The sequence below is a fragment of the Pelmatolapia mariae genome, linkage group LG9, assembly GCF_036321145.2.
Source record: "Pelmatolapia mariae isolate MD_Pm_ZW linkage group LG9, Pm_UMD_F_2, whole genome shotgun sequence".
Taxonomy (NCBI): Eukaryota; Metazoa; Chordata; class Actinopteri; order Cichliformes; family Cichlidae; genus Pelmatolapia; species Pelmatolapia mariae.
Window position 1 is genome coordinate 31,656,308 of NC_086235.1, and position 16,071 is coordinate 31,672,378.

Genomic DNA, 16,071 nt, shown 5'->3' on the forward strand with positions numbered 1-16,071 from the left:
AACCTGAAAGAGACGGTCATGTTTTCTCTTTGTCGTCCAATTTTACTTTCTGGTCTAAGTAACGCTTCAGAAATTAACCGACATTGCAGGAGTGTGTTCCAGGCATCTTCACTGGTTTTAATAATAATGCATCATCTATACATTGTGTCCGCTTCACATGTAGAAAAGGCCAGGGTCGCCCTGACTGGGCAGTGTTTGGCAGACTGACTCAACACAATGAAACCACCCTGTTCAAAGAAAAGTTCCTGGACTGGAGCGACTCCAGGAAAACTCCCAGTCCTACAAAAAACAGCAGCGATCACAGTACTGATCAAAAGGTATCAGCAAACACTTTATTCTACCAACGTCCTCATTCTTTGTTTTTGTGGGAGTTACATGCTTCAGCAGATTCAGCACACTTATTTCTTTCTTCTACTTCAATCCTCACCAGGAGCAGCCCACCATTGATCAGCTCAGTGCATGCAATGCCTCACTGATGCTGACCCTCCATCAGACACCCGTCTGCACCATCCTGGATGGCTTCAATGTGGGCCGGGGCTACGGCCTGGTGGAGGCAGAGGAGTGGCGCAGCTACGAGATCAGCACTCTGGCAGTGGAGGTGTGGCACATCCTGGAGTTCGACTACAGCCGCCTGCCGCGCCAGAGCATTGGCCAGTTCCACGAGGGTGACACCTATGTAGTGAAGTGGAAATACATGGTCAGCACTGCTGGTGCGTACTGAGCACATAGATTACACCTTCATGTAAACCTTGTAATTTTGCAGTAGTTGATGAACTGCATTCCTAAAGGACGACTTTAGTCAAAACAGACTCATTATTGCCTCTGCAGTAACATTTAGTGGTATGAGTTCAGAGATCAGCAGACCCTCACTGAACAGAACAATGACAGCAGACATTGATAGCACGAGATGGAGATGCCAAGGTGGAGGTGGGTAACAAAGTGGCTTGCAGAGGGAGTAACAATTGTGGGCTAGCTAAGTCCCTTATTGTGTCCAATCTACCACTTGTGCAGGGATGTGTTTAGAAGAGTCAATCATTCAAACCGGCCAGCAGATGGAGTGATGGAGACAGTATATCTGTCATGTTTATTATAATTTCTTCATTTGTATGCAGAGTTTGCACATAATGTTTTGCTTTTTCTAACCCTAACCCTAACCCTGTCTTATTGAGTGAGTTGTAGTATTGACTACAATACTAATACATTTATTTCCAATTTACCTAAACCACAGAACCACAGGATCCTTGATTTTATGTCTGTTACTGCAGATCTAGGCCAATTTAACCACATAGCACATCCTCTCTGACTCACTCCGAGTACTTCCAAGAATACCAAAATGCACCTTTGGAGAGGACTGTTGGTGAAATCAGTTTTGTACCACGCAGCCAAATGTCTGCAGATTCAGTGAAGCTGGCTCAGCTTCTGCCGCTGCTCTTGACTTGCGAAGCAGAATACCACAAACTCCAGTTTTATGTTACAGATTAGACAAACTAAATGCTTGTTAGAATACAAGAGGGGGAGAGTACAAGGAGGAAAGAAATAGTTGGTTTCACCACTGCTGTGATCAGTTTTAGACGCAGCCACAGAAAATCAGTGGTTATGCTGGACCTGTCTGCTGTGTTTTAATTGAGTAGTGCTGTGTCTGGTGCCATGGTGGTACACTACTGTTTTCCCAATACTCAAATTCTGTTCTGTCAATTCTGTAATACTACTTGTATATTATTACTAATATTATCCTGTAAGCTACATCCAAAATTCCACACTAACATGCTGTTAGCATGTGAGAATGGTATGAGATTTAGTTTGTTTATGGGGACCTTTTTCAGAATATAAGCAGTAGCAAAGGTGATGGTCTTAATCTCTCATACAATCAGTCTGTGCTTTGTAGGTGGGTCTAACTATGGTCTATACTCTATTCCAAGATCAGAAGAATTATGTGACAGTCACTTTGTGATATCTTTGGCTTTGATCAAACGTCTATAAATCAGTCTCACTGCTGCACAGCCTTCTTGAAATACCTCAGAAGCATATTTGAGCGGTTATGTTGAAGCAGCATCTAAATGAACTCTAATTTAAACGTCCACCAAAACATAAAAACCAGATGTATAAAATCACCAGTCACATCTGATTAAAGGCTGCTTGGCTGCCTTTGCCTCAGAACAGGGTTTTAAGAAGCTTTGTTCTCCTGGAAGTTGTACTTCCAGCAGTATCATTGCTGTTGTGGAATTCCCCCCAGATGTCGATTCACGAGCACCAGGTCTCTGTCAAAGAGTTTTGGAAAAGGGCATTGACTGAAAATCGATACAGAAACAGACATTTAAATTTGATTTGTTATTCTGTTACATAATCTTCTATATTCTTTGTGGTTATTGCCTAGCAACATTGAAAAGATTGAGACCACACATTACCCGAATGACCTAAAATTAGACTCTGCAGAAAACTTGCCAAGTTCGAAGCAGATCAGACATTTATCGATTTATTAGAGAGCTCATTTGTTCATTGTGCATCAGTTTCATGCCTGCAGATACAAAAACCTCTCATCAGCTCAGAAGAGATGACAATCATTTCGGATCTTCATAACTCGAACAGGATTTTTTTTTAAATTCATACCGTAGATGGATCTACTAAAATTCTCAGGCGAGTTTGAATCCTGATGACTTTACCCTCAAGGTCAGAGGACCTAGGATTTTCACATTTATATCACAGGTGCGTCTACTAGGACGCTGAGGGGCAGCATGTATGTTCATGAATCGTGGTTTTGTGGCCGTGTGCAAACACAGACCTCAGATGAATGTCTCCCTTACAGTTGGGAAGAGACAGAACCCGGAGCAGCTGAAGACGACAGGAGCGGGGAAGGAGAAGTGCTGCTACTTCTTCTGGCAGGGCCGCAACTCCACCGTCAGCGAGAAAGGAACATCAGCACTCATGACGGTGGAGCTGGATGAAGAGCGTGGAGCACAGGTACAACAAGAGTGTCTGAAAGACCAAGTTTGCATGGAATAGAAATTTGTTTCCTGCCTTTCTTAGTCTACAGTTTCATTTTGTGTGAGTATGATTGCTTTGACATCTTTTTTTTTTTTTTGTTTAGGTTCAAGTCCAGCAGGGAAAGGAGCCTCCATGTTTCCTGCAGTGCTTCAAGGGAGGGATGGTCATCCACTCAGGAAAGAGGGAAGAGGAGGAGGAAAATTCGCAGAGTAAGCCTACTATAGTGGACAGCTTTTTAATTTCTTCGTTTTAAACACCTCCAAATAACTTGGCCATCTCCTTCACTTCTGTTCGTCTGCCCTCTTTGTCTCAGATGATTGGCGTCTGTACTGTGTGCGTGGGGAGGTGGAGGTAGAGGGCCATCTGCTGGAGGTCGCCTGTCACTGCAGCAGCCTGCGCTCAAGAGTCTCTATGGTGCTGCTGAGCGTCAGCCAGGCCCTCATCTACCTGTGGCATGGCTGCAAGTCTCAGTTGCACACGCGGGATGTGGCACGCACTGCTGCCAATAAGATCAAAGAACAGTGAGTGCAAACCTCTGTTTTCCTCTTGTCAGGAGTTCAGTTGTGACCCCGTAGTCTGACACACTCTGGTTTTTTGCAGTTGTCCTCTGGAAGCCGGCCTTCACAGCAGCAGCAAGGTCACCATCCAGGAATGTGATGAGGGAGCAGAGCCCACGGGCTTCTGGGAAGCCCTCGGGAGGCGGGACAGGAAAGCCTACGACTGCATGCTGCAAGGTGGGAACACTTGTCAAAATTCTCCTTTCCAAGTAAAAGTCCTGCATTCACAATTGTAGTGAAAGTACTTCAGTAATTTCAGGCATTTCTGAATAGTATCACTAGTAAATATGATATTCTAAGCTTAAGCTGTGGTGGTCAGTGTTCAAAGCAGGATTTTAAATCACACTTTAGCATAAAATAATGCAGACTAGCATTATAATATATAATGCTTTTTCAACTCACGACAGCAGAGATTAGATTTTCAGTCTTTTAAGCCCAAAATTTGTTCCTGATTACTTCTAAGGGACCTCTAAAACATCAGTAAATAAATTATTAAAGGCAAAAGTGCTGATTTTGTGTTTTGTCAGAAATATCCTGTTCCTGGAATTACTGAGCACATGAACTCAATATTCATCTTCACTGAACTAGTAAATATCATATCTGCTCAGAGGTTATTCCCCTGAGAGATATTTTTAGTGTTTTTAATTAAGTGAAGAGTTTTATTACTTAGTACGACCAAAAAAAAAGAGTAATTTCAGCAGTCAAGCGTAAATCTTGATCATCTATAGCAGTTTTAATACTTAGAAAAGTATAAAGACAAAATAATGTGTACAGATAATACGGATCCAGATCTGGGAAGCTTTGGGAAGAATTTAATTTGTGTGAGAGGGCAGAATTATTTTACATCATACCTCCAAAAATGCATGTCATGTTGTAATAACTGAACGTGTAAAAAACGTGTAACTGTAAAAAACTGAACGTGTAAAGCGCTTTGGGGTCCTTAGGGACTAGTAAAGCGCTATACAAATACAGGCCATTTAATAATAAAAACTAGAAGTCATCTTTATGTTAAGAAAATATCACAAGCTAAACACTTAGTGCAGATCCATGGACTTATTTCTTTCATCTGTGCCTGCAAGTCCAAACACTGCAGCCTCACATAATATTGCTTCTTTATTGTCCTGTTCTGATGGAGAATACGGATAATATTGTTAAACATGACATTTATTGTGGCAATGAAATCATCTTCCTGTCACATGATACCATAAAACGGTAACAAAATGGCAACGGCACCCTGACTGCTACTAAGTATCAGGATGAGATTCTTGGACCCATTGTCAGACCCTGCGCTGGTGCAGGTAGTCCTGGGCCTCATGTGGTGAGAGTATGCAGGCAGTTCCTGGAGGATAAAGGAATTGACACATTGACTGGCCCCCATGCTCGCCTGAGCTAAATCCAATAGAACATCTGTGGGACATTATGTTGTGGTCTATCTGACGCCACCAGGTTGAACCTCAGACTGTCCAGGAGCTCAGTGAGAGCCTGGGCCAGATCTGGGAGGAGATCCCCCAGGACACCATCCATTGTCTTATTAGCCACATGCTCCAACGTTGTCAGGCATGCATACTAGCATGTAGGAGTCATACAAACTACTGAGTACTATTTTTGAGTTGCTCCAATGAAATTTCAGCTAAATGGACAGGCTTGCTGCATCATTTTTTCACTTTCATTTTCAGGCTGTCTTTGATTTCAGCTGTGTGTAGGTTGATATTGTAATTTTCGTTTCCATCAAAGGATGTGACATCCTTTTGTTCCTAATACGTAACCTAGGTTGTATCGGGATATGATCAAATCTGATGTGATTTCAAAGTATTCGTTTTATGCATTTATTTTTTGACCAATATATTTGTAAACAAAAATTGAATTTATCCAGGTATTAAAAAAACCCCCACATGAATTGCTGTGATTTCACAGCTGTTTATATAATTCAGATTTTAGAATGTGGTAGAAAAAACATATTTAAGCTCTGTGTATTAGTACAGTATACAACAAACACACAGCACTTAAGTAACTGTACTTATTAATTATAATTTATTTTATTTCAGCTGTAAATTTGTCATTTCATTGTCTGTTTCTCCCTCTGACCCTCAGATCCAGGCAGGTTTAATTTCACACCTCATCTGTACCAGCTGAGCAGCAGTTCAGGAGAGTTTGCAGCTGTGGAGTTTCTCTATCCCGCCAGAGACCCCAAGCAGGTCAACTCCATGCCCTTCCTACAGGAGGACCTGTATGCAGCTTCCCAACCAGGTACAGTAGACACACACGGTGTCTGCACTCATTTTGAAGCAGCTTTAATCTCTTAACACAAGTCCAGAGTTTTCTTGAAACAGATTTTCAGGCTGAACAACAACTTTCTAAATTTATTTGTCTATTGAGGGATGTGACAGTCATCTCGTGCTCAGGATTTTAAGTTTGCTGATGTCATCAGCTGCATCCAGAGTGCTACAAGTAAGGGCCCACTTTGGACATGGTTGATAAAGTTTTTTTAATATGAAAACAGCTTTAGAAATTCAGCTAAACTCAGCAGAGAAGACCAAATATTTTTAATAACTGAAAAAGAAGTAGAATCTCAAAGGGCTGTGTGATTAAGGAGAGATTAAATGTTTGTAATGTCTGGGTATCCTGCCAGAATCACTTCCCTATAACTTAAAGTTACTTCCATAACTCCAGTTCTCAGAATGACATGCATGAGATCCCTCACTATGGGGTGCGACTCCTTGCATGGTTCACATAAACCATTTATCTTATAATTGGCTGCTGATTGGTTGGTGACCACAATAACCATGTCGGGCAGAACAAACTACCATTAAGTAGCTTGCACTGCTATGCAGTCATTATTCAGGGTAAGCACTTCTTTTGTCTTTTTTGTATCTTTTTTCCTGTCCTCCTCCCCTCACCTCCAGTTGGTTACAGCAGATGGCTTGGCTTGCTCAAAGGAGGTTGTCTTCTTGTTGGGGTTCTCTGTGTATTATTATGTGTGCCTATGCCAAGAGGCACACATATTACTATTCGTCGGATTTATTATTATTATTATTATGTGTGCCTATGCCAAGAGGCACACATATTACTATTCGTCGGATTTATTATTATTATTATTATTATTATTATTATTATTATTATTATTCTTCAGTTTCCGCCTGAAATTTTGCAGCGAATCTCGCCTCGCAGTTTTGAGACAAGCTTCATATATGTTACCTCATTTTGTGCGGCTGGATCAGGAATGGTGTGCTATGACTTTTGGTGTTTATGACTATTATAGTTTTTTAAATATTAATATTTTAGTGAAAATTTTCCCGCGCTTCTCTGCCAAACAGTTTTGACAATAGGGTTACATATGTTAGATCATTTTGTGCGGCTGGAGCTGGACTAGTATGGTATACACTTTTGGTGTTTATGACTTTTATAGTTTTTTAAATATTAATATTTTAGTGCAAATTTAGAAAGATTCTTCTTTTGGCGCCATAGAAACAGACTTCATTTGTGGTGTGTTGGCTCCATCTTTTGGTCCCACTGATACAAATTTCAAACTTCATTTGTGGTGTGTTGGCTCTCTCTAGTGGTATGCCGGGAGTAGTACGGCCTGTCTACCCTTATTTGGATTACCGTAATGATGACAATATCAACGGTGCGCACAGCGTCGCTGCTTTCAGGAGCCATTGGAATTTTTAAGGTTGCGCAAATCATTCAAAAGTTACGGTAATGCTTGGTGGAAAACTCAATATCCCACAATTCATAGCACGCCTCTGCCGAGTCAAACAATGGCGGCCATCACTTAGTTTTTATTTTCCTCTTAATACTGTTTCTAGGTCACAAAATAAACTTTTAAGATATTTTCAGGCGAGAATATAGGTGTGTAAACTTCAAATATCTGCTCATTTTGTCAAAACATCCCATATTAGCGACAATGTTCTGACGATGTCGTTTCTGCTTGAGGCTAGCTGGCTAGTGTGGCTAGCGCGGCTTTGCTAACAAGCTACAGCCGGCCTGGATGACAGTGAGAGCGGCTTACTCTGGTTTCACACCCGGTCCTTCGTAAAGTCTCGTGGTCACAGCTGGACTTATTTTAAATAAATAAATGATTTATTTATTTATTCATTTTAGTAACGGTATAAACAGTGAAAGGTGGTGGATTGGCCAGATGTAAACTTCAAATATGTGCTCGTGTTACCAAGACATCCCATATTAGCTCTGATGGTTTCGGTGCCTGCAAAGAGCTAGACAGCTAGCTAGCTAACTGGCTGTCTTTTTGACTCAGGGTCATAGCTGGACTTATTTTTCGTTTTTATGAGCCGATGAGGGGTTTTTTTTAGTAACGGTACAAACAGTGAAAGGCGGTGGATTGTCCAGATGCTGGTCGATGTGGAAAAAATAACTGAGTTGTTTGGTGGTCGCTGACGCGGAGCTACAACCGAGGGCAGCTATCCACCGGTGTGTGTCAGACAGAGCATGCAGGGAACGAGGCGGCGAGGCGACCGCCGATCAACCGGTGGTAGATCGTGGATCAGGGAAACCGAAGGCAGGAGAAGCAGACGGCTGCCGGTCAGAGCGTGAGGTGAACTGAATTTCAGGTAAGAAGTTATGAACTGCACTCTATTTGGGTCAGATATAAACCGAGTTTAGGTGTAGTTTGGTGGAAACCAGGAGATGACCTTACCGAATCATCAGAGCTGAACTGGTGATGGAGAAACAGGTTTACCTTTTTTTTAGGTGACATGAATGAGTTGAAGGGAAGTTATGAACTGTTTCTGAGAGAAATAAACACCAAGCTCCTTTTTTATTTAGCTGACAGCTGGTAACTGTGCAGGGGCGGATCTAGCAAAGCTTTTGCCAGGGGGCCAGGTAGGGCATCTTACAACCAAAGTTTGTATAATAATACACAAGATTGGCTGTAGACCATTGTTAATCATTCAGAACACTGTGTAAAAATAACAAAAAACAAAAAGTGAATGCAAAAGTGCATAAATATTTATTTTACGTGATTGATGTGTGTGGCGGGGCGTGGTCTGCAGTGCCGCTGCAGGGGAGGTGGACCCACCTGAGCGGCATCTGCAATCACGCCTCTCTGGCGTAGTCTGTGCTCTCTCGGCTGTTTTTTGGGTGTGTGTCAGGCTGTGAGTTGAAAAGCTACAGCCGGCTGTGTGGGTACACCAACCATGTGTGAAAAGTGGTCCATAACGTAATGCTTCAAAGCGTGTTCATGCAAACATTGTCGGGTCTGCCGTGGTACAATGGGACTTCTGCTCATGAAACTATGTGCACAGCGTCTGCAAATCGGGGCTGTACAAAGTCACTTCATCTTTACCCAAAATTGTAAGCTGTCATCTGTGAGGTGCGAGCGGTGTTTGTTTTTACCATAGTTCATGGTGGAGAATGGCTGCTCTGCTGAGTTTTGCTCTCTGTAGCTGTATGAATGGCAAACTACACTGTTTACCAGCGGCATAGGCACACTTAAAATTTCTTCTGAAATTTTCGCTTTCTAGTTATTATGTGTGCCTATGCCAAGAGGCACACATATTACTATTCGTCGGATTTATTATTATTATTATTATTATTATTATTATGTGTGCCTATGCCAAGAGGCACACATATTACTATTCGTCGGATTTATTATTATTATTATTATTATTATTATTATTATTCTTCAGTTTCCGCCTGAAATTTTGCAGCGAATCTCGCCTCGCAGTTTTGAGACAAGCTTCATATATGTTACCTCATTTTGTGCGGCTGGATCAGGAATGGTGTGCTATGACTTTTGGTGTTTATGACTATTATAGTTTTTTAAATATTAATATTTTAGTGAAAATTTTCCCGCGCTTCTCTGCCAAACAGTTTTGACAATAGGGTTACATATGTTAGATCATTTTGTGCGGCTGGAGCTGGACTAGTATGGTATACACTTTTGGTGTTTATGACTTTTATAGTTTTTTAAATATTAATATTTTAGTGCAAATTTAGAAAGATTCTTCTTTTGGCGCCATAGAAACAGACTTCATTTGTGGTGTGTTGGCTCCATCTTTTGGTCCCACTGATACAAATTTCAAACTTCATTTGTGGTGTGTTGGCTCTCTCTAGTGGTATGCCGGGAGTAGTACGGCCTGTCTACCCTTATTTGGATTACCGTAATGATGACAATATCAACGGTGCGCACAGCGTCGCTGCTTTCAGGAGCCATTGGAATTTTTAAGGTTGCGCAAATCATTCAAAAGTTACGGTAATGCTTGGTGGAAAACTCAATATCCCACAATTCATAGCACGCCTCTGCCGAGTCAAACAATGGCGGCCATCACTTAGTTTTTATTTTCCTCTTAATACTGTTTCTAGGTCACAAAATAAACTTTTAAGATATTTTCAGGCGAGAATATAGGTGTGTAAACTTCAAATATCTGCTCATTTTGTCAAAACATCCCATATTAGCGACAATGTTCTGACGATGTCGTTTCTGCTTGAGGCTAGCTGGCTAGTGTGGCTAGCGCGGCTTTGCTAACAAGCTACAGCCGGCCTGGATGACAGTGAGAGCGGCTTACTCTGGTTTCACACCCGGTCCTTCGTAAAGTCTCGTGGTCACAGCTGGACTTATTTTAAATAAATAAATGATTTATTTATTTATTCATTTTAGTAACGGTATAAACAGTGAAAGGTGGTGGATTGGCCAGATGTAAACTTCAAATATGTGCTCGTGTTACCAAGACATCCCATATTAGCTCTGATGGTTTCGGTGCCTGCAAAGAGCTAGACAGCTAGCTAGCTAACTGGCTGTCTTTTTGACTCAGGGTCATAGCTGGACTTATTTTTCGTTTTTATGAGCCGATGAGGGGTTTTTTTTAGTAACGGTACAAACAGTGAAAGGCGGTGGATTGTCCAGATGCTGGTCGATGTGGAAAAAATAACTGAGTTGTTTGGTGGTCGCTGACGCGGAGCTACAACCGAGGGCAGCTATCCACCGGTGTGTGTCAGACAGAGCATGCAGGGAACGAGGCGGCGAGGCGACCGCCGATCAACCGGTGGTAGATCGTGGATCAGGGAAACCGAAGGCAGGAGAAGCAGACGGCTGCCGGTCAGAGCGTGAGGTGAACTGAATTTCAGGTAAGAAGTTATGAACTGCACTCTATTTGGGTCAGATATAAACCGAGTTTAGGTGTAGTTTGGTGGAAACCAGGAGATGACCTTACCGAATCATCAGAGCTGAACTGGTGATGGAGAAACAGGTTTACCTTTTTTTTAGGTGACATGAATGAGTTGAAGGGAAGTTATGAACTGTTTCTGAGAGAAATAAACACCAAGCTCCTTTTTTATTTAGCTGACAGCTGGTAACTGTGCAGGGGCGGATCTAGCAAAGCTTTTGCCAGGGGGCCAGGTAGGGCATCTTACAACCAAAGTTTGTATAATAATACACAAGATTGGCTGTAGACCATTGTTAATCATTCAGAACACTGTGTAAAAATAACAAAAAACAAAAAGTGAATGCAAAAGTGCATAAATATTTATTTTACGTGATTGATGTGTGTGGCGGGGCGTGGTCTGCAGTGCCGCTGCAGGGGAGGTGGACCCACCTGAGCGGCATCTGCAATCACGCCTCTCTGGCGTAGTCTGTGCTCTCTCGGCTGTTTTTTGGGTGTGTGTCAGGCTGTGAGTTGAAAAGCTACAGCCGGCTGTGTGGGTACACCAACCATGTGTGAAAAGTGGTCCATAACGTAATGCTTCAAAGCGTGTTCATGCAAACATTGTCGGGTCTGCCGTGGTACAATGGGACTTCTGCTCATGAAACTATGTGCACAGCGTCTGCAAATCGGGGCTGTACAAAGTCACTTCATCTTTACCCAAAATTGTAAGCTGTCATCTGTGAGGTGCGAGCGGTGTTTGTTTTTACCATAGTTCATGGTGGAGAATGGCTGCTCTGCTGAGTTTTGCTCTCTGTAGCTGTATGAATGGCAAACTACACTGTTTACCAGCGGCATAGGCACACTTAAAATTTCTTCTGAAATTTTCGCTTTCTAGTTGCTGTTTGTTTTTGCCAGAAAAGCTTATCTCAGTAGTAGCAGTAAGGGCCCAGACCTCAGCATTGCTTGAGGCTACACTTGGAGCAGAAACGTCCCATCACTGGAGACTTTTCAAGCAAAAGAAGCAGCCCTGGTGTCTTTACTCGATACTTTGTTCCAACGCACAGTTGAGCCCAGAGGAAAGAGGGTTCCGTCACTGCTAGCTGGAGTGATAACAAGGAGGACTGTATGTGATACCTGGCATTTTAAAACTACCTTACCATGCAGCTGTCTGTAGAGAGTTAAGCTAACTAGCCTGTTTAGCCCTCAGTTGGGAGATGATCCAAAACAAGAAGAGTTGTTTGAATAATAACAGCGTAGTAGCGCACGCTATTAAAGGTTAGTTGGTGGATGGTTCTGTCCAACATGGTCATTGCAATCACCAGCCAATCAAGAGTTGCATGAGGACATAAATGCTTGTGAAGGGGTACAGATTGAGGCACATCCCATAATGACACATTGAAATGAATGCTAGGAATGACAACTTCAGTGTGTGGTGAGAGTTTTCACCAGAACCAGCAGGAAGGATTTCTGTCTAGGTTTTCAACTGTTAGGACAAATCCATCAGTCATGTCCAGCGCTACACTGAACAAAAACGACCACTTAACTGAACACTTGAAAATCTGATAATGATGCATACCAGATGTGATCGTCTTGTTTTTTTTCCCCACTTATTTATCAGCTCTGTTCCTGGTGGACAACCACCATGAGGTGTACCTGTGGCAGGGCTGGTGGCCTCAGGACAGTGAAAGCACTGGCTCTGCCCGAATGCGCTGGGACTCGGACAGGAAGTGTGCCATGGAGACAGTTCTGCAGTACTGCAGAGGTATTCCACTTTCTTCCTAATAAATATAAAATCCATCCAGTAGTTGTGGACATTTTTGCTAAACCAGCCCCAGGATCTTGGAACCCAGATAAATAAATGAAATCTTGGATGTTAATGAAGGATGTTTGCTTGTTTTAAAATGCATTTCTTGCTTTTTCTCCTCAGAAAAGAATGAGAAGAAGCCTCCCAAAGCATATTTGATCCACGCTGGTCTGGAGCCACTCACCTTCACAAACATGTTCCCCAGCTGGGAGCACAGAGAGGACATCGCTGAGATCACTGAGAGGGTGCGTGGACCAAACGTACTAATATCAACATATGAAGCACAAATAAATAGTGCACAAGTCAAAGACTCGCATACAGGTCCGTCTGGATATCAGCTCAAAAAAATTATGTTGTATTGTTTTGGTTTCTAGGAGGCAGAAATTTATCATCAGATTATTCTGGTGGAGGATGTGTTGGCCCGGCTCTGTAAGACCACATATCCACTGGCAGATCTCCTAGCACGGCCGCTGCCTGAGGGAGTGGATCCCCTCCGCCTGGAGGTCTACTTGTCTGATGAAGACTTCCAGGTAAGAATGTCCAGTGTGAAGAGCCTGTGATTTTATTTTAAAGGTTGCTTCGTTTTAGAACTGATGAATGACTTGTCAAAAAGTCTCTAAGAAAACATTTTCCAACTAAGCTGACAACAACCTTTTTTTGTAAAGTTGGTCTGTGTTGGCTTGTGAGTTAGAGTTGGCTTATTTCAGTCAGAAGAACAACAGCCTTGGATCGATTTAGGTCACCACCATGAATCAAATAACTTGCCGATGTCAGCCCTCCACTTTTAAATTTGGCCAGAAGGGCTTTGTTAGCTCGAGCTTCCCTCCATCTAATGATGGTCAGCATTAATTTACCTGGTAACTTGGGCATTACGAGCTAACCGCTCTGAAGCCACATAAGTTTGTGTCCTCATAGAGTTTCTCTGGACTCTGTTGTGCCGGTCACAACATAGATTGACTACATCGACTGTAGTCTGTAGTTTTAGAATACTCTGGCTAATGTTAGTATTCACTACTGTAAAACACTGCAAGACAGCACAAGACAGGCACTTAGGGAAGGCGCTCAGGAGCTGCCTTTGAATGTTCCAGAAAATCTGTCATAGGAGGTGAGGAAGCACCAGGAAGGAACCTCAGTTTGTTTGTTTTTAAGTTGTTTTAAGTTCATTCATACATAGGCAACAAAAAGTAGTACAACCTCTACTGAAGTGCTGCATACAGTACATTAAGTAGTTGCTTGTTGTGGTGAACCAAGACAGGATCGCCCCCTAATTTTGCAGCTCAGTCAGCACTTCAGGGAAATTGTCTTTCAAGTCATTGGTTTGGTTTAATGACCCAGAATGTTAGCAACCTTTCCCAGAGCATGAGTACTGCTGTTGCACCTTTTGATTCTCCATCTTATCCTCTCTGTTTGTCTTTTCCTTATCTGTGACTCTCAGCGGAGGTCATGCATCTTTGCAGCCAGTGTGTAGTTTGTCCAGCTGTTTGAAAAAAGTCAATGTATGAGTCAAACGTTACTTCTCACTTCTGTTTGTTTTTTAAGGATTTTCTCTTGTTTATTCCTCCTTTCATTCCTTCTCACTCTCCAACTTCTTCTATTTGTCTTTAATGGTGTCATGTCTTGCTCCTTTTGTCCCTTCATGAACTTACCTATTTCACTGATTCCATCCTCCAGGGTGTGGGGGCTTATGGGAAGGTGAGTTGTCTGATTTGGGATGTTCACTCCTTGTTCAGCATTATCACCTATTTTCTCTCCTTTCTAACACCGTGTTTCTACTATAGCATGTTTGGTTACAGGCTGTTCACTCACAACTCACACGCGTGTGAACTGAATCCTGGAGATGTGAGCACTTTGGAAACTCGAATGTGTCTTTAACTTCACTGATGCATGAATGTGTTCAGATGTTTGTCACTCAGAGTGCAGGCAACAGGACTGAGTACTTTGAGTTTGCGATCAGTGTGTGCAGCAGAGCGTCGTGTCTGTTTGATTCTGAGTGTGACTGATCCCACAGAGAGCCCTGGAGATGAGCAAAGAGGAGTTCGGCGCTCTGCCCGGCTGGAAGCAGATGAACTTGAAGAAAGCCAAAGGACTTTTCTGAATGATGAAAAACTGGGCGCTGCTGATGTCATCAGAGAAAACTCAGACTCCAAGGGTGGGGCTGCCTCTTCTGAGTTGACCCTTGAGCAGATGAGGATGGATGAGAGGAGCTGTGGATGTGTGGGGAAAAGATACTCCAGTGTTTTGGTTGTAGGAGAGGATTGTGAGTGGATGCATGTTTTAATGGCAGTCATGTAAATTCCCACTCTGTTAATGTATGTACTTGTGTACTTTGAGCAGGAGCACCTTACACTGTCAGCCTTGCAGCCATGTTGGTGTCGGCAGGTCTGTCAGCCTGCTGAACTCCCTCCACATGATACGCTCTGCTATGTATGTTTGTGCATTAAAAATAAATTATATTTATATTAAATCCATGTAGAATTTTTTTTAAAAAAGGAAAATCTCAACAGATATTGAAAACCTAACAAAATAAAGTGTATAATAAATGTTGCAGAGGTTTGCGTCTCATGTTCCAGCTGTACAGATCACCGTTTGCTGTTTACTGATCAAATGAAGCTCTTGATATGAATGACGGTATAATTACTGTGGGACAGATAGAGACTTGATTAAAAGCAAAAAAAGAATGATGATGAAATGTTTGATTTTTAATTCTTTCAGTGTATAGTGCCTTGCTTTTGTGTACAGTTTATATACAGATTCTAGTCTGCATTTTGGAGACTGTTTTGTGATATAAAGATGTATTCTAGAAATAAACCTGGAAAGTTTGATATCTGAACATTCTGGGTTTTTTCATTTTTCTTTCATCTTTTTCAGCTGACCAAACACACATACTACATACACTCCAGTTTCCTGTCAAACTCTTGTGTGTTTTTGGAGTGATCCTCAACTCATGCGGCTGATGTCGCAGTGACCATGTCCTTCTTTGATAGTGAAAATGATTTGTCTCGCGTAAACATTAAAGTTCTGATTTATCCATTTGTCTATGTAAGATCTGACCTACTCCCATGAGGTTCACTGACATCACAGGGAGAGCTCTTACACTTTTGTGTGGTGATGGTGGTAGGGATGGAGTGAGGGTGTGGGGCACTGGACCTGAGTTTTGGCTCAGTGGGAGTACAAACATCCCACAGGATGATGGTGCCCTGGGAGCCAATAGAAGCTGACTGCTAATCTAGAATTACCACCTCTACCTCTTCATAAGGTGGTGTCTGTGCATCTGCAGTTTTTGGATTTAAAGCTGGGCATCGATTCATGCCTGTATCTGGGCCCAGCACTGACCAGTGGTCATGTGAGGAGTACCTGCTCTATGGAGCTTCTCACCTGCTGGGTGCAGCTTGTTTCCATGCTTTCTCTGAAGCTCACAGCCTCTCTGTTTGAACAAAGAGGACCTTCCTTCATGCATTTTCAGTAAACTGTGATTTAAAAAAAAATAAATAAAAGCATTTTAGCTGAGAAGTCAGTTTAGTTCCAACTAGTTTCCATCATTTGATTGTTATAGTGAACTGATTTCATCACAGTGATTACCACTTATTGCTTGTTAAAAAAAAGATCAAATTACTATGATCTTTGGAAA

General features: G+C 42.3%; 1 protein-coding gene across 10 annotated transcripts in view; it reads left to right on the forward strand.

Moving 5' to 3' along the window:
* svila (supervillin a) overlaps window positions 1–15,266 on the forward strand; it is a 60,102-nt gene extending 44,836 nt beyond the window's left edge. For 9 of the 10 annotated variants that reach the window (XM_063484173.1, XM_063484177.1, XM_063484176.1 and 6 more), the window contains 12 exons: window positions 164–317; window positions 431–710; window positions 2,804–2,958; window positions 3,086–3,191; window positions 3,296–3,503; window positions 3,583–3,716; window positions 5,631–5,786; window positions 12,258–12,401; window positions 12,567–12,688; window positions 12,818–12,973; window positions 14,115–14,135; window positions 14,452–15,266. In XM_063484173.1, the coding sequence (XP_063340243.1) occupies window positions 164–317; window positions 431–710; window positions 2,804–2,958; window positions 3,086–3,191; window positions 3,296–3,503; window positions 3,583–3,716; window positions 5,631–5,786; window positions 12,258–12,401; window positions 12,567–12,688; window positions 12,818–12,973; window positions 14,115–14,135; window positions 14,452–14,538 (1,723 nt within the window). In that variant the 3' untranslated portion in view covers window positions 14,539–15,266. The remainder of the gene's footprint in view (window positions 1–163; window positions 318–430; window positions 711–2,803; window positions 2,959–3,085; window positions 3,192–3,295; window positions 3,504–3,582; window positions 3,717–5,630; window positions 5,787–12,257; window positions 12,402–12,566; window positions 12,689–12,817; window positions 12,974–14,114; window positions 14,136–14,451) is intronic. The other variant, XM_063484174.1, reaches the window with a different exon arrangement.
* Window positions 15,267–16,071: the final 805 nt, after the last annotated feature.